Raw genomic sequence first — 26,516 nt, forward strand, 5'->3', positions numbered from 1 at the left:
GGTTAACAGTGGGAAGTTCTATTACAGCAGGGCTTAATTTCTCTGAACATGCTGCTGTGACATGAAAACACCCTTACATCCCACACCCCAACCCAATCACTCAGCCTCCTACCCAGTAACACAAGTACACATTTCGTCATCTCCTTCCTGGTTGCCAGGGCAATGCAGTTACAATGCTTCATATCTGAGTTGGTTGGGAAAGCATACAGGCAACGCTCTTTTCTCTAAGTGATGCTCATGATTCATCCAGTTGCCAGTGTTGACGTTAATCCAGATAATTGCCCTAGCAGTTTCTGAAAGGCCCCCTTCACCTCCTTATTCCTCAGACTGTAAATCATGGGGTTCAGCATGGGCGTCAAAATGGCATAGGAGAGAGAGATCAACTTCTCCTGAAGGACAGAGGGGCTGGAGCGTGGTTGGATGTAAGTGAAAATGGCCATGCCATAGCACAGTACAACTACTGTGAGGTGAGAGGCACAGGGGTGGAAGGCTTTCTTTCTCCCCTCTGTGGACTGGATCTTTAGGATGGTGGAGATGATCTGGATGTAGGACAACAGAACCAAGCAGAAAGGAGTCATAAGCAGAACAATACTAGAAACCATGATTGCGATCTCACTGGAGGAGGTGTCCACACAGGCCAGTCTGACCACAGCTAGGAGTTTGCAGGATATGTGATCAATATACTTGTTCGTACACATGGGCAACTGAAAGGTGATGGTGGTCTGCATGAGAGAGTTGACAGAGGCACTGACCCAGGATGTGATGGCCAACCTAGTACAGAGCCCTCCATGCATGATGACCGAGTATCTCAGGGGGGTCACACACAGCCACATAGCGGTCATAGGCCATCACTGCCAGTAGAACAAACTCAGTCCCACCCAGGCCCAGGGAGGAAAATAACTGGGTTGCACAGCTCACATATGGGATTCCTTTATGTTCTGCAAGAAAATGCACCAGCATCTGAGGGACAATGCTTGTGGCATAAGAGACATCAACAAGGGAGAGGTTGGTGAGAAAGAAATGCATGGGAGTGTGGAGTCGACTGCCCAGTCTGATCAGAAGAATAACGAGGCAGTTCCCCAGCACTGTCACCAGGTACATAATCAAGAACAGGACAGAGAGAGCAACCCGAGTGTCCCAGTCACTGGACAGGCCGAGGAGAATGAATTCTCTCACCAAAGTATGGTTATCTGCTTCCATTTAAAAATGTGAGGATTATTAATCTGCAGAGAGAGACAGAAATAACAGAATCTACTGAATCACAGAACCATAAAAATAACTTTTATCAATACAAACTATATACAATTGGCCACCCTTAGTCAGATGTTTCACATCACTCATGGGCCAAGATGACAGGCTTCATTCTGATATACATTGTATCCATTCTGCATCAGAGAACAGGACAGCACCTTCATAAGGACTTGATGTTGTCCCTGGGAGGCCCAGTTAAAGCCTGAAGATAATGCATTACAATTTTAGGAGCTCCACATCTTTACCAACTTGCCTAAGTTTCTAGAGCAAGGGAAGGATGGTAGATAACAATGGCAGGTAAATTGATAAACAGTGAAGAAAAGCTTGGTGGGAAAGTTACAAAAACTACCTTAAATATGTCAACTAGATCCATTATGATGACATGTATAAATCTATTATAAAAGGAAATATTGAAAAGAGGAAGGGGCTTGTGAAAAGATCTGGAATCACAGAATCTAGGTTTGAAAACTGATTTTATTTACCAGCTATGTGATGTGGGTTTAGTGACAAACTTTTACATATGAAACAGATAATATTATACAACTCACAAGTACATTTAAGCTCACGTGTAGGTAATTTATGGAGAAAGTACTCTGTGAACTGTTACTTGTAGCAGTACTGTAGTAGTATGGGTATTAGTAGTCATATGATCTCTGCCTTGGCGTAAATAAAGTAGCAAACATGATTTTCTCATGCAACACCCCCCCCTCGACAATTCAGTCATAAATAATATTGGAGGCAATTTTTAATAGAACTGAGGGCTTAGGAATAGCTGGGTCACTCTGAAGACCTGGGGACCATTTGTCTTTCTGATAGCCTTGGGTCTCTTTAGCATCAGTGAGATACAGTGGGGTAGATGATTGTAATTGTACCTTGTTCTTTTCATTTTTCTCCTTTCAACTTGCTGCTGTTAAAAAATCTACCCTTTTATATGGGCTTAAAATGAAGGAAATGAGAGTGTGAATGCTTGACTTTTTATTTACAAGAGAGAAAGGGAAGCAAATCTTTAAATACCTTTCTTAATTGTCGAAGGCAGAGAAGGAGGTATCAATTCATGTAGATGTAGAGAGGAATGGAGTTGACTTTTTGCTTTCTTTCACCCAAAAAGTGCTTTTTCAGTATAACTGTATGTTATAATGTCAATTTTGAATATTAATAAGAAGCCATTTACATTTTTAAAAATATTTTTATAGGACTGATTCATTCTTATTATTTCTCCATGCCTGCCTAATTCACTAACTTTTCTTTTCGTGCAGTGTACAAAATAAAGTACAAAATAAAGGAAAATAGGAGATAAGGCAGTAAGAGGGCTTGAGGGCAGAAACAGAGCTGCTTGTGTCATCCACAAACGCTTAGGGGCTGGGGTAGGGTCTCTGAGCAGAAAAGTGAATATCGGCTATGCTTCAACTCTCTTACCTGTGTGAAAATTAATAAAGGAAAACCCTGACTAAGGGAGGCCTGATAGGGAGTCTTAAGCAGACCATCAGTGTAAATTACAGAAGAATTGTCAATTACAGGGCCCAGGGAAGAATCATCAACAGGAAAGAATCATCAATTACAAACCTCAACAGGAAAAGATACACACATTGCATCTCCTGTAGGTAACAGACTACCCCAGCAACTCAGCCAGTGACAAACCTTCACAATCCTGAATTCTCAATTTCCTCCAAAGGACTTTGGTTCAAAACAACCTTTCCCAACATCCTCCTTTTTCTCTATAAGGTTCCTCTCCTTTGTTTGTGGGACTTGCCTATGGCTTTTGCTACAGCTTGCATGTCCTGAATTGCGATTTCTCTTGCAATAAACCCTCTCCCAAATAAACCCGTTTTGCTGGCAAAATAATTGTTCCGTTTTTAAGTTGAAAACCTGTTAAAGGACAAAACAAAGCAAGTAGGTCTAGAAATGGCCATATATTTCAGATATGATTGAGATACATAATATCTCATATGTATGATTCAGATACATAAATTTTCATAAACCTCTTTCGTAATGTCCACAAACCTGATGTCCTCTACTGCTCTATCAAGATACTTCTACCACCACCCCTCACTTGGCTTTTCTTCAACATGGTCAGGCTGAAATAACATCTATTTGCCTCAAAGAAGGCCTTCAAATATAATTGTAAAACTGCAAGAAAATATTTAACTTAAAAAATCCGTTAACTTTTGTTGACTATATAGCAGATCTGCAGCAGAAAGTAGACATTTCTTTTTCTATTAATTTGGCAAATATCTGTAAAGTCTCATCTTGGCTAGATGTTGGTGTTTCAAGGCGAATATTACATTTACCAGTGTTCAAAGACCTAAGCCATCCATAGAGGAAATGACACAAAACAGATCATCATCACATCATTTTTCTCCCCTGGTGCATGTGCAAGCCGCCTGGAGAACACGCCAGCCAATGACTCACCTGTACTCCTTTTACTCACCCTGCACATCTCTCTACTACAGCTTGTGCCTCATTACAAACAAGTAAGTTGCAGTGCCACTTAGTGCAGGTATGAGCTTCGGCGGCTAATAGTTTCTGCTTTGAATTCATTCTCTTCCACTTCCTGAAGCAAGCCACTTGGCCTCTCTGAGTCTCATTACTCTTCATCTACATAATGTGGATAATATTGGCCTACTGAAAGGATCATCGGTGAAATTAAGCAGTTGAAGATCCAACATGCCTATACTAATGACTGAATTAGGGCAGGTACCCATTATTTGGTGATGATAATTGATCTACCCTTTGATTTCATGCTCTCTCTCTCTCTCTCAGGATCTTATTTCTTCATTTAGTCTATCTCTTTGTCATCCTGGGGTTTCTCCTGCTTCTGATGGACTCCTTTTCCCTCATTATAAAAAATATACATACCTCTCACCATGGAGAGAGGAATCTTTGCTATTTTTCACTCTAATTATTTCTTTCTTTCACATCCAGAGTTCTCAAATGATTGGTATCCACTTGCTGGGTTTATTTCCTCAAAACATTCTTATTTAAGCCATGGAAATGTAGTTTTCACCTTCACTAATCCATAGAAACTGTACTCTTAAAGGTCACTCATGGCCTTCTAGGCATCAAACTCAGAAACTTTCATTTCATTTTCATTGCGAACTTTTAACAGCATTAACTAATTCCTCCTTCCAACTCTCAACTCTATCATTCACTTCTGATCGGATTTTCCTCCAATCTGTTATTCCTCATCTGCATTCTTGGGTAATTTTCCTAAATTCTCCTACCCCAGTACTGTGAGAACTTTGTAAGTTTCTTGCTCACAGTTAATACTCTTCTTTCTATAGTTTTCTTTTCTTGAAGGGTTTTTTATTTCTCACTACAGTAATATTATCAACTATATGTAGCTCACCCTCAATTCTACATTTATCTCCTAGACTTCCCTCCAAAGCTCCAGATGCTTTTCCCAACAATTTTAAAAATATTTCATAAATATCTCACGAACATCTCCATTCATCTCCCCACACGCTGTATTCCTTCCTGACTTCTTCATGTCTGACAATGGAACTAAAACTTCTCCCACTCTTCTAACACATCATGACTGATTTTTTTTCTTCTTCCTCACCACTCCATAGAATAAATCCTCATTTACTTAAGCCTCAAATAAACAAATAAATCTTTAATTACATATCTTCCATCTTTCATGTAGTGTTCATTCACACTTACATTTGCCCTCATCAATCCCACTTTATGAAGTGTAATGGCTTCCTTGTAAATTTCCTTGACGTACGCTCTACCCACTCCACACATCCTACACACTGCCTCCACATTAATCATGCAAAACAAATTTCTTCACATCACTTTCATGCATAAACAGATCTATGATGTCTAAATGTACACAGAATTAAGTTCATCCTGAGCAGAAGAATTCCCACACAATCCACAATCTTGTCCTGTCTTATTTCTAAATTTTATTATCTGTAGAATTATTAATACTATGTTTTACAGCAAAGTATTTTATTAAAATAGCTGAAATATCTTCCATTGATATGCTACCTGATTAATTTTAACCTAAGACTATTCATTTTTAAACACCATGTCTTATTTCAGAATTATTAACATCCAAATACACCTTATATCCACACTCACATAGTCCCTTTTGGGACTCATTGCAGATAAAGAAAATAGAAATAACATCAGCATCTGGAAAGCCAAATGAAGGAGAAAACATGTGTTTATCAGATCCTTTTCATGCAGTTAATACTGTCTCCATATTACTTTGGGGTCAGCTCCACTGGAATAGAGCTGGATTTCTATCCTGGCCCAGGGTAGAGAATGGATTAGTGCCTGATAATGTGCTTCATATCTCACTGCTCCGTCAGGAAGCCAGAGCGTGGTCTTCTCAGTCCACACTAATTTGTAGAATATGTAGCTCTCTCTAAACACGTGTTTTTCATTGAAGTCAAAAAACTAAGAGAAAAATCTGGGGATATTTCTCCATTTGTCTGTGTAAAGAAGACAAAAAAACCTCACGGTGCAGACCTGGGCATACAACTGAGGTTCAAAACTGGAGTCACACGATGACCACAGTTAAGAGGAGGATCTACTTAGCTCTTCCTCCTGTAAAAGTCATTTTGTATTTTCTTCTCAGTATTTATTTTAACTTTGGCTAATTCACCTTTTTCCAGGTTCGTAATGCTCCACTAACAAAAAACAAAATCCTATTTTACATCTTTTGGGTCATATCATGGTCACACTCAACAAATCTCAGATCATACCTCTCCATTTGTTTTGAGCTTTCTTGCCTGCTCAAAAATAAACCACCTATGCTGACTGTTCAAAACACAGAACTGAAGAATGATGTACCCATGTGGTTCATCTCCTTAGATATGAGCACCATGAAGGAAGGGTGTCTTCATGCCTGTGTTTTATGAATTATAGTGGAGAAAGGAAAATTACTGTGGCCCTAATGAGTATAGAACACTATGTGACTTAATATTAAAGGTGCCATTGAAATATTCCATAAAAAATTATCCCCTTAAAGTACTGTTACTAATGCCTGGAATCTGTTACTTTTATGTTGAGTATTATCCTTTTGGTGAACTGTTTATATATGAAATAATACTAAATGAGGGGGTTAAAATATGAAGTATCTAATCTTATTGTGGACTAGTATGTGAATTACACTAAAACTGCAGGAAAAGTCAGAGGTGAGATATGAACAGTAAGATCAAATTTTATCAGTTAAACTATTACATTTACAGACCTTACTTATAACTACTGCCATGTGCCTTCTCCCATTACCCAGTAATTATCAGTTATATATATATCAGGACTGAAATGTTCTTCTCTCGATGACAAAGAAATAAGAAGTAGGTGAACACATTTCTCACACAACTCCTTTTACATGACAAAATACACCTAAATTAAAAGTTAAATTTCAGTCAATTATTACATTTTTTAATAAAAGTAAATCTATTTATTGATTCCATGGGTACTGTTATATTCTCTGGATTATAAAAACTTGATTTAAATTGTAACAAATATAATGTTATTTTCCAACCTATTCTATCTCTATAAATTCAGCCATAATTGTTTTTCCTATTGTTTCAGTCTCCTACTACCTGATAACACCTTTGGCTGAAACTATTCATCACCTGAACAGGATGATGAGTACAAAATTCTGACAACGGTGCTAGCTGATATTAAAACCAGGACTAGTCTTTATCTAAGGGGTTGACGGGGAGGAAGATAAAATTTGGCGTTAGCATGCTCCTGCCCTCCTTTTCTAGGCCTGCCTTCTAACTCTTCATCTATGAGCCAAATAGTTTCATGCCATCTCTCTAATTCTCTACACCAAGGCCTGCCTTCCAGTAGAAATGGCCTGTGCTCTAAAACTGCCCTATCCTCTTCTTATCTGGTAATTAGGAGTCATGAAGATCAGGCATCTCCAGCCAGTCTGTTATAATTTACTTAAAGTCTGAGCAGAAGATCTCCCAGATTAAAGACCCTTCCATACCAAACCCCCTAGAGCTCTACAGTATGCCTTTCAGGTACAGCCCCAAGCAGGTATGTGGCTCCTCAATCTGCAGAACTCTTTTAGCTTTTTACCATTTCTTCCCCCACCTTCTCTGCTGTAATAGTACTAATAGGGCCTGAAGAACTATGAGCAACTGCTCATCAAGAAAGATTAGAAACTTGACCCCCAGACAAAGTCAAACTAATATTGACAGAATTTTCATTATGTTAGTGCCACATAGATAGGATCATTACTGTGGTTCTCTGGAGATGTTTTCAGAAGCTGCTGTTTCCATTTTTAAATGATTTTCTAGTTGAATTAAATTTCCGTTGCTACTCTATGGACAAACACCCCAGAGTACTCTGTGAAATTTTGCAAAGATGGAAGTATTCAGGGCTTAACACACGGCTAACTTTTCCACTTGCAACATTCTTGCCACATTTTATTTATCCTACCCTGGTGTATTATACATTTAAACCTACCTAACAACATTTTCTATTTCTGTTGGCTGTCTGCTTCAATAAATCATCTCTATGTCCTCCTACATTAGGAAGAGAGAAGTATTAATTTGAAAAGTCTGATTCAGGAAGTATGCACACTATAAAAGTGATCCTGAATATCTCACCTTCCAGAGTTATATTTCAGAATAATCATCTTCCCACTCTTCATGCCAATTCAAAGACTACATAGTTGGACAAAACCTTGGATCAGCTTCAAAAATCCAATCTGAAACACAGTGAGGCTTAGGAGTGAGCCTATTATTTCATTATAAAGATAGTGCACTATAGCTAAGGGATAAAAAGCCAAAGTCTTCTTTCCCCTAAAAGTTTGTTTGTGCATCATGTTTTGTAACATTCTTGAGTCTTAATCATATTGTCCTTCTTATTAGAGTCCTCTACAGTCTTAGCTGATACAAAGAGAAGTCCTGAATACAGAAGCAGAGCACATGAAGGTAAGTCGCGCAACCTACAAATAAGTTTTCTTTTATGCTGATCAAAATAAACCAAACCATACCTTCACACAGTTAAGCTGTCAAAGAAAATGGCTTTAATTTAGAGAAATATTCATTTGATCTGTGGATGAATATATGTATGCTCTGTACATTGAAAGCATTCATCACGGCAGGAATATTTGCATCACCCTAATGTTTGGAACAGGGAACCCAGGACCACTTGGATGGGTGATTTCTCAAAAGCAGTTTTATATCCTCAGAAGGTAATTAAGTTTTCTACTTCTGTCTGGACTTGGTTTCCTGGCTTTTCACATAATCAACAATTATAGAGGCCAAGCTTCTCCAATAAGTCCAAACCTGCGATCCTTTGATTATTTATGCTATCATGACTTCATTTGGTAAATGCTCACCTTCTTTATATGTCTTGTTCTATAGGTAAGACTAGGGCATTCTTTTGCAATATAATTCCCTGAGTTCACCATGTGTCCACAGTGCAATCCCTGAAGCTTATAGAGTCACCAACCTTTAAACGAGTCAGGAGACCTCAATTCTCATCCCACTTCACATTCTGGGTATCGTACGACTCTGAGTAATCCATTTCATCATCTTACAATTCTATTTTCTAAAACTCAACGTAAAATCAGAATACTTTGTATACATACTCTTGGGGAAATAACTGAGATAAAAGACTTCATAGCAATTAACAATTTATCTTTTTTGGAAATGTAATATATTCTTACTACATGTTCATGAATATTAATACCTAACCATCAATTTACAGATCTTGGTTTGTTCCTTAGTGTCTTGCCCAACTATAATGTAGAATTCACCCATACTATCTCCAATTTCTCAATATTAATCATTTTCTACCTCATTCCCTCCACTTCTCTATTACTCTTTCTGCCATTACTAAAGTTTGGAATTGAGAACTCTTAGAACAAAAATATACCTAAGCCCCCAGGTTCTGAAAAGCAGAATTACTTCACTACCTTTGCCATACTTATTAAGATGAGAAGATTTCAACGTTCATGGTTCATATCCCTGGTCCTCTAATCAGATCGTTTCTGCCCCTGTCGAAGCCTCTGTTTACACACACCCTCTGTGGATGCCTGTTACAGCTCTCACTCACTGATTCGTGCCAGACAAAACAGGCATATCTCCTTCAGTCTGGGTTTATGTTGATTTCTGAAGGGTACTTCCCCCCAATAAAGTGATGGACCAGAGAAATGAAGGGGCCCAAACTCCTTGGTTCCTGCGCTAAGATCACCTGGGACTAGTTTAGATTGTGAGGGAAACTGCTAGGAGGAAGTTCACAGGTGCCCCAGAATTGGCTCAAACAGACGTAATGAGGTGTGGCAGCGGCTGAATTAGCAGCGCGGGCCAACAGAGTCCCCTCAGGAGCCTTACGCATTAGAGTGTTAACTGCTGCCTCCACTCCCAATTCTCAAGGGCAGGGCCTTAATGCTACCCTTCTCCTCCCAGTGCAAGACTATTCTCTCCATCCTCCTCAGACTACAACAATCCACTGAAGCCTTAGGTCATCTGAAAACTCACTGAAGCCAGTTTTCTGAGGTTTTAGCAGCATATTCTCCTATAGCCCAAACTGACTTCAGTGCTCATGCCCCCATTCTAGAGAGCAGTGGCTAGGCCTGCATCCACCTGGTGAAAAAGCAATTATCCTCCTCTGCTCAGGATGCCCTTGCCTCTCCTGGAGACAGGAGACGTGTTTTCACTCCGCTGAGATGTGTTCCAAGAGCCCACTGGGCTGCTATGAGCGCTGCATTTTAAATGGACCTGAGTACATTGCTCATGGTAATTGCAACATATAGAAAGACTTAAAACTCCAAATAAAATTTACAACAGTAGATTTTTATGGTCTCCGGATAAAAAAAGGAAAAGGGGATGCAAAGTCCTTAACACAGTGTGTTAACATTTTATGCCTCTTCAAATTTTTGGTATTTATGAGAAGATTTAATGTAATGTGGACAGAATGCAGTCACATTATCATTCTCTGATATATTCCTTAGGCATCATGCACCCTTTAAGTGAACCATGTATCCGTTTATTCTTCTACCAAGTCATATACCCAGTAATTCTTAACACCCCCATTAACATAGCCACTCATTTACCCAGCTGTCTATAACCATCTCAATATTCACTCATCCATTTATTCATCTGCTAGTCCAACCATTTATGCATTCCCTCATCCACAAGCCAACTCATCTCTTTCCCTAATATCCATTAATTATTCGCCAGATCATTCATACTCACCCAATGTATCATCCTTCTTCTCAGCCACTAACACATTCCATCATGTTCCCATGGCTTCTGATATTATAGCGCCCAGTGACTGTGACAAAGCTTATGTGACGTCCCAAGCAGTACACAGGGAAAGTAGAGAGGCTTCTCATTCCTCACCTGAATTTCTTCACTCCCACACAATTAACAGATTGGTTGCATATTTTCTCTCAGGAAAGTTGGAAAAATCCCATTACTGTGAGGGTTCTGGTCACAGTATCCAGAAGTCTACATCACTACTGCTTTTTTTCCTCTCATCTGCAGACAACAGAGGTGAATTCCCAAATGCCAAGCTTCTCACAAGAATTCACAATCCTCTCAGTCACTCCTGCTCAAAACCTGGGGAAATCTTTCTCCTCATCCAACCTCCATCATTCAGCAAGTTACATCACCTCTTACTTCAAAACATCGGTCACATGGGTCCTTCATTTCCATTATTAATACTGCCGGTCTCTATTATTTTAGCATTTTGTTCCTAAGTGTGACTTAATTCAGTACCGTTCAAAGTGTGACAGACTTCACTGTACCCAGACTTGATGAATAAGAAACTAAGCAGATAAGGTCCAGCAAACTGTGATTTAAGGAGCCCCTCAGGTGTTTCTGATAGAATAAAACACTTTTCAGGTGTTTCTGAGAGAATAAAATTTGAGAACTACTGCAACAACTCAGTCTGTAGACCACTGTCACATTAATCTTTCACTACAACACTTTACTATTATACACTTCACAAATATTTGATCTAAAGTTTCCAAGGACTTTAATCCCATATCTCAACCATCTGAGGGAGAAAAAATTTTAAGTCAACCACAATCTAAGAGTTTCCCTGCTTCTCTCCCATGTGAGCCCCCATGATTCTAAAATTCTTGCTGTTCCCCAAACGGGAAATGATCTCTCTTCTACCTAGGAAGTTTATCTCATAGGTGTCTACCCAGAAATTGAAATAGTTCCTTCAAGAAGCATTTGTGACAGACACACTAATATATATTATCAATGTGTAGGCTTGGATTTTTAAGAAAAGTATGAACATAAGTTATTTGCTCCAAAACTATGCATATAATTTGGTTAAGCTGCTTCCAGAAATTCGTTTGTTTGACTTGAAATTCCTTAGCTTGAAAATCATTATTTGCCATTGTTATATATTACTGAGCTGTAAATTATCACCCACCTCCCCCACTTTTACTTTATCGGTTAAAAGTCCTTTTAAAAATTGAACATGTCCAATCTCTGCTGGAGGATGTTTATAGTGGGAAGGCTGTGTCTGTTGTAGGTGGGTTGTCTGGGGGAACAGATATAAATAAATGGGAACTTTCAGTACTTTCTGCTCACCTTTGCTGTGCATCTAAAAATGCTCTAAAAAAGAAAGTCTACTTAGATAAAATAAAGTAACTGAGCTTGTTCTAGCTTCCACTTAGGTTGTAGAAAGCTGGAAAGAGCATTGGCTCCATCCTAAAACAAGAAAAGTTTTGGTAATCTACAAAATCATAACTATTCTTCAAATCATCAGTAAACTAAGATTGCAGGGCAACCAAATAGCATGAGATCTCAGGAAAGACAAGTACATCCAGAAAGAGACAGGATATGAGCTCTTACTTACCTGGGCCAGAGCATGGAAGGAAAATAGGGCCCCCAAACTAGCCAGTGAGAACTTCTTTAACAAATTGCTAACGTTTAAGTGCGGGGTACTGTAAGTATAAAGTGGCTGAGAGCCATGGCAATTAGAAGAGCTCCCACCAATTCTCAATATTTTCTCCACAGACTCAGAACAGTCCTCACATGAATATTGGGTTAAAGTGGAAAACCAAAGCAAGCCTTCCTCCTGGCGCAGGTCTGTGTGAAGGCAGCCGCAGCCACTGCTGTGGGAAGAAGGACTCTCCAGCCACCAAATCATCCCCATTATGGAACAGAAGCCTGAAGCCACTGGGGGAAGGATAACAGTACCCGTTTTCCTCAGAGACAGCTGAAGATGCATTAAAGAGGGAAAACAGAAAAATAAATAAATTCTTGTGCAGGGTCCCTGGGACAGGAAACTGCTCTGTGTTCAGATCATAAGCCATCTATCTTCTCACTCTGCAGAAGTGGCAAGACCACGAAGAGAGCTCCAACCCTGAGACACAGGGACAAAGGATGTGCCTAAGTCTGAGATAGACCCAGGACAACGGAGAATAAACCCTCATCCTCCATCACCAGACTAGCAAGAATTGAGGAACAAGTAACAGCAGTTTACCATGGATTAGAGAGAACATGTGGAAAGACACATCCTGTGACATGCAGTCTCACAGTGTAGCTTAAAACTAAGGGAGGAACAGAAACAGTGGGAAAAACCCTCCATTGACTGAATATCCCACCCAAAGCACAAGTAATGATAGAAATCATTGAATTTGTTGTTGCACTGGGGATAACCACAGCAACACAAAACTCAAAGCCAGCTCCACCCATGACTACACTGATTCCCACACCCTTCACAACACAAGACTACAGGATAAACGGTAGAGATGTGTCGTCCATTTCAAGGTAAAAGACTATCTCATTATACACACAAAATGTCTGGGTACCAATCAAAAGCTCAGAGGAAAAGGCAAGAAAAATTACACTGCACTGAACAAAGAAATTAAAGAACCAGAATTAGATATACCTGTATTATAAGAACTACCACACAGGGGGTTAAAGTAACTCTCATAAATAAGTAAAGGATCTAGTGGAAAAAATGGATGGTGTCATAAATGCTTGAGTAATTTCAATAGAGAATTGAAAACTATATGGAGGAGTTAAATGGAAATGCTAGACAGAAAGGACACAGTCACAGAAACAAAGATTGCTTATGAACAGACCCATAGAGCCAAGAAACAATCAGTGCGGATAAAGATAAATCAATAGAAACTGGCAAAACTGGAACACAAAGAGGAAAAAATTATAATGATAAAAACAGAAAAGAGCTTCTGAGGACTGTAGGACAATAGCAATCTAACATATGGGAAATTGGAAAATCCCAACAGAAAATGGAGACAGAAGTATAAGAAATACTGAAGACGTAATGGCTTTAAAAAAAAAAAGCAGTGAAAGAAATCAAAGCACAAATCCAAGAAAGTCAGACAAATAGGATAACTAAAAAAATAAAATAAAATAAAAAATAAAAACCTAAACACAATATTTAATTGTATACAAGCCAAAAATAAGGTGAAAATATTGAAGCCATCCAGAGATAAAAAGATACCCCATATACAGAAGAACAAAGATCTAAATTAAAGCAGAATTCTTCTCAGAAACTACGCAAGCCAGTAGATAAATGAGTGACATCTTTAGAGGCTGGGGAGGGGGGCAGTGCTGGGAGGCTGTCAACAAAACATTCTATATGTAGAGCAAATATCTTTTGTTTTTGTTTTGTTTTGTTTTAATTTTGGCACATCTCTTTTTTTATTGGGGGTACAGTTATTTTACAATGTTGTGTTATTTTCTACTGTACAGCAAAGTGAAGTAGAGTTCCCTGTGCTATACAGCAGGTTCTCATTAATCCTAAAGATCAGAGCAGAAATATTTGAACATATAGTGGCCGAAAAAAAATAGTGAGAGAAATGAAAGAACAAAACCAAGAAATTCAGCAAAATAGAATAAGGAAAAACAAAAGCCTAGTCATATGATATTCTATCTAAAAGCCAAAAATAAGGTGAAAATCTTGAAGGCAGTCTGAAATAAAGATACACCACATACAGAAGAACAAACATCTAAACCAAAGTAGAATTCTTCTCAGAAACTGCAAAACAGAAGACAAGGGAGGGATATAGTTAAAGCTCTGAGGCAGGGGATCGGGGGCGGGGGGGACTGTCATCAAAGAATTCTATATGTAGAGAAAATATCTCTTGAGACTGAAGGAGACATTTTCAGATAAACAAAATTGAATAAACATTTTCCAGCAGACCTAGATCACAAGAGATGATAACGGATTCTTCATGGCTTCTTGAAGAAATAATTCCCATTATAAGGCAGGAAATGTAAAAGATGGGATGGTATATTATATCACATCAGAAAGTAAGGAAGCTATTGAAGATTACTAGGGTCATGTGGAAAAACCGTGTCCAATCTGAATACGTTCTGTGATAGGCTGAGTAATGACCCCCTGAAGATGTCTTTGTCCTAATTCTCAGAACTTGTGAATATGCTGCCTTTTATGTTAAAAGAAATTTGGGGCTTCCCTGGTGGTGCAGTGGTTGAGAGTCCGCCTGCCGATGCAGGGGACACGGGTTCGCGCCCCGGTCCGGGAGGATCCCACGTGCCGCGGAGCGGCTGGGCCCGTGAGCCATGGCCGCTGAGCCTGCGCGTCCGGAGCCTGTGCTCCGCAACGGGAGAGGCCACGGCAGTGAGGGGCCCGCGTACCACAAAAAAAAAAAAAAAAAGAAAAGAAAAGAAAGAAATTTGTACACGTTTTAAATTAAGGAACTTAAAATGGAGACTATCCTGGATAATCTTAGTGGTTCCATGCATTAAGAAGGATTCTTAAGAGAGCACAGTGATGGAAGCAGGGTCAGAAGAAAGAGATGTGAAAATGGAGGCAGAGGATCAGATTCAGAGAGAGGTTTCCTGGGCTGCTGACCGTGAAGATGGGAGAAGGAGCGATAAGCAAAGAAGTGGAGGCTGGTGAAGGCAAAGGGTCGTGGGATGAGGAGTGGAGAAGAGTCGCAAATATCTCAGCCAGGCACAGAAATGAGGGTCAGCATCTCCACAGATTCTCCTTCTTGAAGTGTCATGTGTATATTTGACATGTGTATACTTGGATCTTTTACTAATTTTCTTCTTTCATCACTTTCCCCTACCATTTTATATAGTATGTGCTCGTGATGGTACACTTAGTACTTTACTGCACAATTTACTGAACATTCAGGCAGGATTATGACATGTTAGATGAGGCGGTGGATGCATATAAAATTCTAATCTAAGAAAACAGGAAATGTTCCTCTGAGCTCTCTTTTATCACGTGACTTTACTTTTCTCTTTGCCCATTGCCACCACCTTAGTTCAGATTCCTTTTATGTCTCAGTAGTATCACTGGAGCAGCCCCCTGGATGGTCTCCTTGCCTCTCATCTTTTCTTCCTTTGACCCTTTTGCAAAGTGGTAATTCAGAAATGTAAATTTTATCCAGCCATACCCCTGCTTAAAAACCTCTACTAGCTCCCCATCGCTCTCAGAAAAAGTTGAAAGATAATATGGCATCAGTGCCCTCCGTGCTCTGACCTTTCTTAGCTGCCTGCTTCTCCCTCACTACTGCCTCAATCTTCTCTGCGCTGCAAGCAAGGATTCGGGACATTTCTGGACTTTCATGCTCTCCCATCTCTGCACATTTCACAGGTTGTCTGCACCTTTGTTTGGATTGTTGTCATCTGAATAACTTTTCCTCACTCTTCTGGTCTCCACGTGGACCTTTTCTGGTCCTTTCATACAGAAGACTCCTGAAATCACCCCTGAAGTCTTAGTCTCTCTGTGACACTTATCGCACTGTATTTTAACTGTTTCATCATCTGTCATCCCTGCTCTAGGGTCATGTTACTGCCAGAAATGCATCTTATGGTTTATAGTATCTCAAAAACAATTCATTGTCATACACATAGGAGATACTCCATTAATATTTCTTAATTAACACCAAGAGAAATTTAGCCCACTAGTATTGACATGTTTGGGGATGCTTGTCTATAACACAAATTATAGGTCTAAATTATTTTAAGGTAAAATTAAATATCAAATGGGACTTCAACTCTGCTTGAACGCTGAGGTTGTGTGACAATGTGTTCACAAGTCGAAGAACTGCACATCACCTGACTTAAAGAAGAGACAAGGAAGAAAGGACTTAAAGAAGACGTCTTCAAGCAAGTGTGAAGATGAGCTACCACCATACTCTTTCTCCTCCTTCCCCTTCTTTATCTCTTGTACAATTATTTCTTCCCCCTCTTTTACCTTATGTAGGCTTTCTCTCAGAGGTGAGGCCTGCTCTATACTAACTCAGCTCAGCAGATTTACAAAGATCAACTAGGTCCCTGCTGTGTAAGGAGAGGGATGGGAGAAGGCGTTTATATGGAGACTGGAGGGTGACATCTGCACAGCTGACTCAACTATCCTTATTCACCAAATGAAATGTGTCTTATTTTACATTAATTTTGGCTGAGGAATCTTTCTTAGACTAAATTCATCTTTCATATTTTATACACTATTTCAAATTTTATGTGCCTATTTTGTATCTGAAGCCTAGGAAAAGAGGTAATAGATTTTTTAGAGATTGGACAGTTTTAACATTTGAATGGTACCCTCTCAAACTGTTTGTAAACTGTGAGGTAAAAGTCCTCTCAGTTCGTACACTATCAGGAAGAGCCTGAGATGTAGCTTTTCCTGGGCCAGTCACAGCCATGTGTACAAACACCTTTAGTTATAGTCCATCCGTGTAAAACAAGACCTTTGCTTGATTGTTCCTCTGACTTACCTCCAGCACTCAAAAGTTAAGTTTTATCGCCACATGTCAAAGGTCGAGCACAAAAACTTTTTAATCAGCCTTGATAGCAGCACTCTCCTCAGAACAGTGATTCACACAATTACTGGTTATGGATACATATCCCACACATTATTTTCAGTAAATCTAAAAGGTGAAAATGTTTTTGTTCCCAATGAAAACACAGTAAACTTGAAAAAAAAATTGGATTAATAAGAACCAGTGGTATTGTGAGCAAAAATACTATGAACATTTATGTACAAGTCATTTTGTAGACAATGTTTTCATTTCTCTTGGGTGAGGATGCCTAGGAGTGGAATTGCTGGGTCACATGGTAAGTATATGTTTACTTTATAAGAAGTTGCCATTCTATACTCTTAACAACAATGCATAAGTTCACATTGCTGCACATCCTTGCCAAAACTTAGCACTATCAGTATTTTTAATTTTAGTCATTTGAGTGGGTAAAATGGTTTTTAAAAGAGTCATGTATTTGGAAATTAAAACACGTATTTCTAAATTAAAAGAAAAGAACCAGTAGTTCAAAGTAAGATCCATGAATAGGCCTATGATTACAAACAAAATGATAAAGCAAAACATAAATGGTATTTTTTTTCATGACTCCAGGGTCATATGAATGAAGATTGAGAAGTTCTATTACAGCAGTGCTTAATATCTCTAAACATGCTGCCAAGACATAAAAATATGCCCACGTCCCACACTCTAACCCAACCACTTAGCCTCCTACCCAGCATCATCAGTACATGTTTTGTCATCTCCTTCCTGGTTGTCAGGGCAATGCAGTTAATGCTTCATATCTGAATTAAGTGGGAGAACACACAGGCAACGCTCTTTTCTCTAAGTGATGCTCATGATTCATCCAGTTGCCAGTGTTGACGTTAATCCAGATAATTGCCCTAGTAGTTTCTGAAAGGCCCCCTTCACCTCCTTATTCCTTAGACTGTAGATCATGGGATTCAGCATGGGCATCAAAATGGCACAGAAGACAGAGAACAACTTCTCCTGAAGGACAGAGGGGCTGGAATTGGGCTGGATGTAAGTGAAAATGGCCACGCCATAGCACAGTACAACTACTGCGAGGTGAGAGGCACAGGTGTGGAAGGCTTTCTTTCTCCCCTCTGTGGACTGGATCTTTAGGATGGTGGAGATGATCTGGATGTAGGACAACAGAACCAAGCAAAAGAACCAAGCAGAAAGGTGTCATCAGCAGAACAATACTAGAAACCATGATTGCGACCTCACTGGAGGAGGTGTCCACACAGGCCAGCCTGACCACAGCTAGGAGTTTGCAGGATATGTGATCAATATACTTGCTCGTACACATGGGCAAACTGAAAGGTGATGGTGTTCTGCATGAGAGAGTTGACAGAGGCACTGACCCAGGATGTGATGGCCAACCTAGTACAGAGCCCTCCATGCATGATGACTGAGTATCTCAGGGGGTCACACACAGCCACATAGCGGTCATAGGCCATCACTGCCAGTAGAACAAACTCAATCCCACCCAGGCCCAGGGAGGAAAATAACTGGGCTGCACAGCTCACATATGGGATTCCTTTATGTTGTGCAAGAAAATGCACCAGCATCTGAGGGACAATACTTGTGGCATAAGAGACACCAACAAGGGAGAGGTTGGTGAGAAAGAAATGCATGGGAGTGTGGAGTCGGCTGTCCAGTCTGATCAGAAGAATAACGAGGCAGTTCCCCAGCACTGTCACCAGGTACATAACCAAGAATAGGACAGAGAGAGCAACCCGAGTGTCCCAGTCACTAGACAGGCCGAGGAGGATGAATTCTCTCATTCAAGTCTAGTTATCTGCTCTCATTAAAAAACAGGATTATTAATCTGCAGAGAGAGTCAGAAATAAAAGAAGTTGTTGAATTAAAGAACCATAAGAATAACTTCTTAAAAGAATGCATATCATAATGATTGGCCAAACTTGGCCAGATGTTCCAGATCATTTACGGGTCAAGAAGACAGGCTTGATTCTACTATGCATTATATCTACTCTACATAAGAGAGAGAGGCTAGCACCTTCCTAAGGACATGATGTGATCTCAAGGAGTCAGTTAAAGCCTGGAGATACTGCGGGGCAATTTTTGGAAGCTCTATATCTTTCTAACTTCAGTTTCCAGGGAGGGGAGAACTGTTGATGATAATGGGAAGTAAAATGATAAGCAATGAAGATAAACGTGGTTCGAAGTTCAAGGACTCCCCTATATGTATTTACTACACAAAACAAGATAAAATGTATAAATAAATTATTTTTTAAAAGATTTGTAAGAGGCAGATATGTACTGCAAGTAAGGCTGGTGAATGATGGAAAAATCTGGAATTTGAGAACCTGAATATGAATCTTGTTTTTATGACTTATCGGATGTTTGACTGGGTTAGAAATTTAAACTTTTACATACAAAATTTGATAATGCTGCATAACTTACAGGTATATTTATGCTCAAATGTAGACAACTTATGGGTAAAGTGCTTTGTAAACTCTTACTCACCGTAGTATTTCAGTAGTATGCTACCAGGTGAAGTATGAGCTCTGCCCTGAGAGAGATAGAGTAACAAATGTGATTTCCTCATATCCCCTCCACAATTTCAGACATTTAAAAAAAGGAAGCAAAACCTTTAATAGATTTGAAGTCTAAGAAGTTAGCTTGGATGCTTTGAAACTCCAGAAAAATATGAGTCTGTTTGAGATTTGGTGTCTCCAGTCTTTGGAAGGAGAGGGAGGAGAGGGTAATTTTATCTTGTTCTTTTGATTTTTCTGCCCTTTTTTTTTTTTTTTTTTTTTTTGGGGGGTGGGTATGCGGGCCTCCCTCCACTGCGGCCTCTCCCGCTGCGGAGCACAAGCTCCGGACGCGCAGGCTCAGCAGCCATGGCCCACGGACCCAGCCGCTCCGCGGCATGCGGGATCCTCCCAGGCCGGGTCTGCCCTATTTTTTAACTCATTCTAACTCGCTCTTTTTATTTTCTGTAACTCTTGCCCTTATATATGATCTCAGTAACACTGAGAATATGAAAATAATTTCTTAAGCTTTCTAGTATTAAGGGAGGAAAAGAAAACAAATCTTTTAACTTTTGCTGAGTATTTAGCAGATCTGCATAAGTAGACATTTCGTTTTTGAATAATTTGGCAAACATGGATGAAGTGCCATCTTCCCCAGATGCTGGGATTTCAAGTGTGAATATTACCCTTCCCTGTGCTCATACTGCTCAAGTGGAAGAAAAAGACACATTATGTTGTCACATTATTTGTTTCCCTTTGCACCTGCAGAACAAGCCGCCCAGGTCTCTGTGCTGCTCCAACTCACCCGGCCCCCCTCTCTACTACAGCCCTCACTGCCAATGAAGGTCAGCGTCACATCTGCGAGAAAGTGTGACCTTTAGAGCCTAACAGTCCCTGCTTTGAATCTACAGTTGACCCTTGAAGAATGCGGAGGTTAGGGGCCTTGGTGCAGTTGAATATCCGAGTATAACTTACAGACAGCCCTCCACATCCCCATTTCCTCCACATCTGCAGATTCAACTGACCTCTGATGGTGCAGTACCGTACCATTTACTGTACCGTAGTATTTACTGTTGAAACAATCTGCATGAAAGGAGACCCACACAATTCAAACTTGTGTTGTTCAAAGGTCATCTGTATTCTTTTCCGCTTCCTGAGGCCTAGAGCAAGCTACTTCACCTCTTTTTCTTTGAAATTTATTTATTTTATTTATTTATTTTTGGCTGTGTTGGGTCTTCACTGCTGCGTGCAGGCTTTCTCCAGATGCAGTGAGCAGGGACTACTCTTCGTTGCGGTACGCGGGCCTCTCACTGTTGTGGCCTCTCCCATTGCGGAGCATAGGCTCCAGACGCGCAGGCTCAGCAGCCATGGCTCACGGGCCCAGCCGCTCCGCGGCATGTGGGATCTTCCCGGACCGGAGCACGAACCCGTGTCCCCTGCATCGGCAGGCGGACTCTCAACCACTGCGCCACCAGGGAAGCCCAGGTGGCTTCTCTTATGGCGCAGCATGGGTTCTAGACGCGCAGGCTTCATCAGTTGTGGCGCACGGGCTTAGTTGTTCGGCGGCATGTGGAATCTTCCCAGACCAGGGCTCGAACCCATGTCCCCTGCAATAGCAGGAGGATTCTTAACCACTGCACCACCAGGGAAACCCTACGTTGCCTCTCTTAACTTCAAAGTTTTTAATCTGTAAAATGTGGGTATATTGGCCAACTGAATGGGTAGTTGGTGAACCCAGTGTGTTGAAGATATGAAGTCCCTAAGGCGGGTGTCCGTTATTCAACGATGATAACGATTAACCTTGCATCTCAAGCTCTTGATCGCATTCGGGATCTTATTCCTTCTTTTATTCGCTCTTTCTACCATCCTTGCTTTCTCTTACTCCTGATTAATTCCTTTTCTCTTATTATAAAAAATAAACAAAGCCAATTTAGGGGGGCAAAATCTTTTTTATACAGTTACCATTCTAACTCTCTCTGCCTTTCACATCCAAAATTCTCAAGTGACTGGTGTCCACTTGCTTGGTTTATTTCCTCATAACATTCATCCTTTAAGCCATGGAAATCTGTTTTCCACTTTCATTAATCTATAGAAATTGCACTCTTGAAGGTCACTCATGGCTTTCTAATCATCACATTCAGAGACTTTAATTCTATTTTATTTCTTTACTTATTGTTTGAACCATTCGACTATTTGTTCCTTCAAACTCTCAACTCTCTGATGCTCTTCTGTCCTGATTTTCTTCCAAACTAAGCTTCTTCATCTGTATTCTTGGATAATTATCTTAAATTCTCCTGCTCCATTACTGTCAGGATTTTCTAAGGTTTTGTGCTCAGAACCTGTACTCTCCTTTCTACAGCTTTTCCTTGGAGGACTTATTTCTAACCATAATAATTTTTATCAAGGCTGTATGGTTTCCTTTCAATTCTACAATTATGTCCTAGACTTCTTGCTAAGAGTCCAGATGATTTTTTTCAACAGCATAATGAATGTTTCCTGAATATCTCACTATCAACTCAACTCTTCTCTCCACAAACTGTATTCCCTCCAGACTCTCTTACTTCTAGCAATAGACCAAAATTCTCCCACTCTCCAAAGGTGTCTTGTTTAATTATTCCTTCTTTCTTAACACTCCACGGAATAAACAGTCTTCTTTCACTGTTTTATTATATATCTCCCACCTCTCCTTTAGACCTCAGTCACACTGCTAATGTACTAACACGTCTTATCACCTTGCGGCTGATGAGGTGCAACAACTTCCTTCTGAATCTCACTGATTTAGCCTGTGCCTACTCCAAAGCAGCCTATACTCTTCCACCAGATAGATCATTCTAAATGCAAATTTAATCATAGCCCTTAAATATGCCAACAAATCTTGTGATAGTTAATTGCTTACAGAATTACATACATCCTGGACTTCCCTGGTGGCACAGTGGTTAGGAGTCTGCCTGCCAGTGCAGGGGACACAGGTTCAATCCCTGGTCTGGGAAGATCCCACATGCCACAGAGCAACTAGGCCCACGCGCCACAACTACTGAGCCTGCGCTCTAGAGCTCACGAGACACAACTACTGAGCCCGCACGCCTAGAGTCCGTACTCTGCAACAAGAGAAGCCACCGCAGTGAGAAGCAGTCACACTGCTAATGTACTAACACGTCTTATCACCTTGCGGCTGATGAGGTGCAACAACTTCCTTCTGAATCTCACTGATTTAGCCTGTGCCTACTCCAAAGCAGCCTATACTCTTCCACCAGATAGATCATTCTAAATGCAAATTTAATCATAGCCCTTAAATATGCCAACAAATCTTGTGATAGTTAATTGCTTACAGAATTACATACATCCTGGACTTCCCTGGTGGCACAGTGGTTAGGAGTCTGCCTGCCAGTGCAGGGGACACAGGTTCAATCCCTGGTCTGGGAAGATCCCACATGCCACAGAGCAACTAGGCCCACGCGCCACAACTACTGAGCCTGCGCTCTAGAGCTCACGAGACACAACTACTGAGCCCGCACGCCTAGAGTCCGTACTCTGCAACAAGAGAAGCCACCGCAGTGAGAAGACCGTGCACCGCAACGAAGAGTAGCCCCCACTCACCGCAATTAGAGAAAGCCCGCACACAGCAACGAAGACCCAATGCAGCCAAAAATAGACAGATAAATAAATAGATTTATTTAAAAATAAATAAATAAATACATCCTGAATAGGAGATTCATTATTTTATTATATTAACTGTAGCATTCAATATCATGTGCATGTTTTAGAGCAAAGCATTCTATTATAAAATTCTACTAATACCTAACATTGCTATGTCAGCAAATTTACTTTTAACCCATCAAAGAACATATTTATTTCTAAAAATCCATTGTCTTGATTTTTAAATTATTTAAATTTTCATACATTGATAAACAACTATTCCTGGTTTCTACGGTCGCAGAGTCCTTCCTTAGACACCGAGTAGATTAAGAAAATATATATAGCGCCTGTATTTATTCCTTTCATGTTGAGCTGTCCTCTTTGTGAACTGTTTAGACATAATTATTCTAAATGGGATTTTAAAATATGAATTACTTGAATTTATTGTGACCCTTTAAAAACAGGTCATGTAAGAGTTGAAAACTAAGACCCTGGGCTTCCCTGGTGGCGCAGTGGTTAAGAATCCACCTGCCAAAGCAGGGGACATGGGTTCAAGCCCTGGTCTGGGAAGATCCCACGTGCCGCGGAGCAACTAAGCCCGTGTGCCACAACTACTGAAGCCCGCATGCCACAACTACTGAAGCCCTTGTGCCTAGAGCCCGTGCTCCACAACAAGAGAAGCCACCGCAACGAGAAGCCCGTGCACCACACCGAAGAGTAGCCCCCATTCGCCGTAACTAGAGAAAGCCCACGCGCAGCAACGAAGACACAACGCAGCCAAAAATAAATTAATTTTACAAAAACCAAACAACTGAGACCCTTACAAATGATAGAGGGATGAGAAATGACACAGAAATTATAGGAAAAATCAGGCATGAGGTTTGGAGAGCAAAGACCAACTCCTCACGGTTAAAATATAACCTTTGCTGAACCTAGTTAAATGCACCTCCACGTGCCTTCTCCCATTATTCCAGCTATTAATACAACAAATAGAACCAAAATGCCTTCTCTCTATGACAAAGAAATGAAAATAGAAAATTAGTTTTCAGATTCCTAATACAACATATTTTATATAATTTAATACAACTAATTAGTTCAATTTAGTCAGTTATGATTTTTTTTGTTTAAATAAAGAAAATGTGTCCATTTAAGCTTAAACCTATTTGACCTCTGTATTGGGATTCTAAACAGTCTTGGATGGGACAAGTGAAAGCCCTGAATAAAGAAGCAGAACACATAACTGTGGATCCCACATATTTATATACCTGAAGATATGTTTCTTTCATGCTGATCAAAAGAAATTAGTCATACTTTTATAAAGCTGAACTGTCCATAGCAATGGCACTTTCAGTTAAAGAAAGAGTTCTCTGACTCGTGACTCAAGAGTTGGTTGATGTAGACGCTGAGTGTATCCATCTTGAGAAGTAGTATTTGCATCATCCTCATGTACAGAAACAGAGAGCCCAGGGCCCTTTGGGTGGCTGATATCTCAAAGATGAGTTTGACATGCTGAAAGAACAATTAATTTTTTTTCCTCTTTGGGGTCTTGTTAAGCTCTTTGGCCTGATATGATTACTTGAATTTTTACTTAATCAAGCCCAATTATTATTATTATTTTTTTTTTGGCGGTACGCGGGCCTCTCACTGTTGTGGCCTCTCCCGTTGCGGAGCACAGGCTCCGGACGCGCAGGCTCAGCGGCCATGACTCACGGGCCTAGCCGCTCCACGGCATGTGGGATCTTCCCGGACCGGGACACGAACCCGTGTCCCCTGCATCGGCAGGCGGACTCTCAACCACTGCACCACCAGGGAAGCCCAATCAAGTCCAATTTTTTAAACTCAGTTTCTCAAACATGTGCAACCTAACATTCACTTTTGGTGACATATTTTATTATGGTTTCATCCTGTGAATTCTCACCTTCTTTATATTTCTTGTCCCCTGTTACTAAGACTAGGGTTTTCTTTTGCAGTAAAATTCCCTCTGTCTGGCAAGTCTCCACAGTGCAGTCCCTACAGCCAATTCTAGAGGAACCAACCCTGGGATGAGAGGAGACATAGATCCTAACTCCAATTCACTCCCTAAGTGCTGAAGGTGTTTGCATAAACCATTAATTGCCTTACATCTTAATTTACCTGTTATTAAAAAGAAAAGAATAGTATCATGGGTAGCAAACCCTTCAGAAATAATTGAGACAGAAGGCTTTAAAGCAATTAATAATTTATCTTTTCTTGTCTGGAAATGTAATATGTTAATATTCCCACCATCTGCTAGTTAATACTAATACCTAACTAAAGATTTTATAATTCTGGGCTTTTTCCTTTAGTGTCTTTGTCTCTTTATATCAGTACCAAACCTGGGAGAAGTCTGCTGAAAAATATTATGCCCAAGCCTCATGCTTTCTACAAAGCAGAAGTATTTTACTATATAATTTGCTATGATACTTAGAATAAGAAGATGTCACCAGTCACGTTTCACATCCCTAATCCGAAGTCCCTAATAAGTCACATAATTTCACACTCCCCCGTGCTGCTGATGCCTCTCAAATATTAATCCGTGTCTAACAAAATAAACACCTCTGTTACCATCTATGTCTAAGTGGATCTAAAGAGTTTTCCCTTCCAACAAAGGGATGGACCATGTAGAACAGAAACCCCTAAATTCCTTGGGCTCCAGGCTCATAAGTCATCTGGGACTAATTGTGATTGTGAGGAACACTACTGGGAGGAAGTTGACAAGAGCTCCAAAACCAGCTCCAACACAGACCTAATGAGCTTTGGCAGCAGTTGCACTGGCCAGCGTAGGGCCAACGGATTCCCTTCAGGAGCCCCATGCATTAGAATGTTAACTGCTGCCCCCATTCCCAATTCACAAGAGCAGGGCCTCCATGCTGCCCTTCTCCCTGTGGAAGGCTGTTCTCCATCCTTCTCCCACCAACATCTTCATTATAGCCTTAAGTCACTCTAAAAAGAGAAGCAGCTTACTGAGGCTTTAGTATGTTCTCCTACAACCCAAATCAAACTTTAGCCTTCAATGCCCCAATCTAGGGAGAAGTGATGGGGCTGCATCTAATTCTAGTGTAAATACCATTTCTCCCCTTTTGGATCCAGATGCCCTTATTTCTTCTTCTAGAGACAGGAGAGACGTACCTCAGTCCCCTGATGTACGTGCAGTCTCATGGGCTTCTGTGAGCAATGGGAGTATGATGGACATCCTAGTACATTTCTCATAGTACTACGAGCTCCGAAAATAGACATCAGCATTAAATAGACAGATTTTAAAATCCAGCTCTACAGAAAGTTGATAAAGGGAGTTTCAGCAACTACTGAAAAAAAAAATGGAAAAGCAATAAGGTCACCCCAAATCCTTAACACAGAAGGGTGAAACTTCTACACCTCTTTAAACATTTTTTCAGGTTTACTGATGC

The 26,516-nt window shown here is 40.3% G+C and overlaps 1 protein-coding gene and 1 pseudogene across 1 annotated transcript; both read right to left on the reverse strand.

Moving 5' to 3' along the window:
- Positions 1-242: 242 nt before the first annotated feature.
- LOC102990401 (olfactory receptor-like protein OLF3) lies at positions 243-1,200 on the reverse strand. The gene is given in 2 exon segments (XM_024132239.1): positions 243-815; positions 817-1,200. Coding segments are annotated over 2 exon segments (957 nt in total).
- A 16,597-nt stretch (positions 1,201-17,797) lies between these two features.
- Positions 17,798-18,768, reverse strand: LOC102990662 (olfactory receptor-like protein OLF3; annotated as a pseudogene).
- Between the last annotated feature and the right edge of the window lie 7,748 nt (positions 18,769-26,516).

The sequence above is a fragment of the Physeter macrocephalus genome, chromosome 5, assembly GCF_002837175.3.
Source record: "Physeter macrocephalus isolate SW-GA chromosome 5, ASM283717v5, whole genome shotgun sequence".
NCBI lineage: Eukaryota > Metazoa > Chordata > Mammalia > Artiodactyla > Physeteridae > Physeter > Physeter macrocephalus.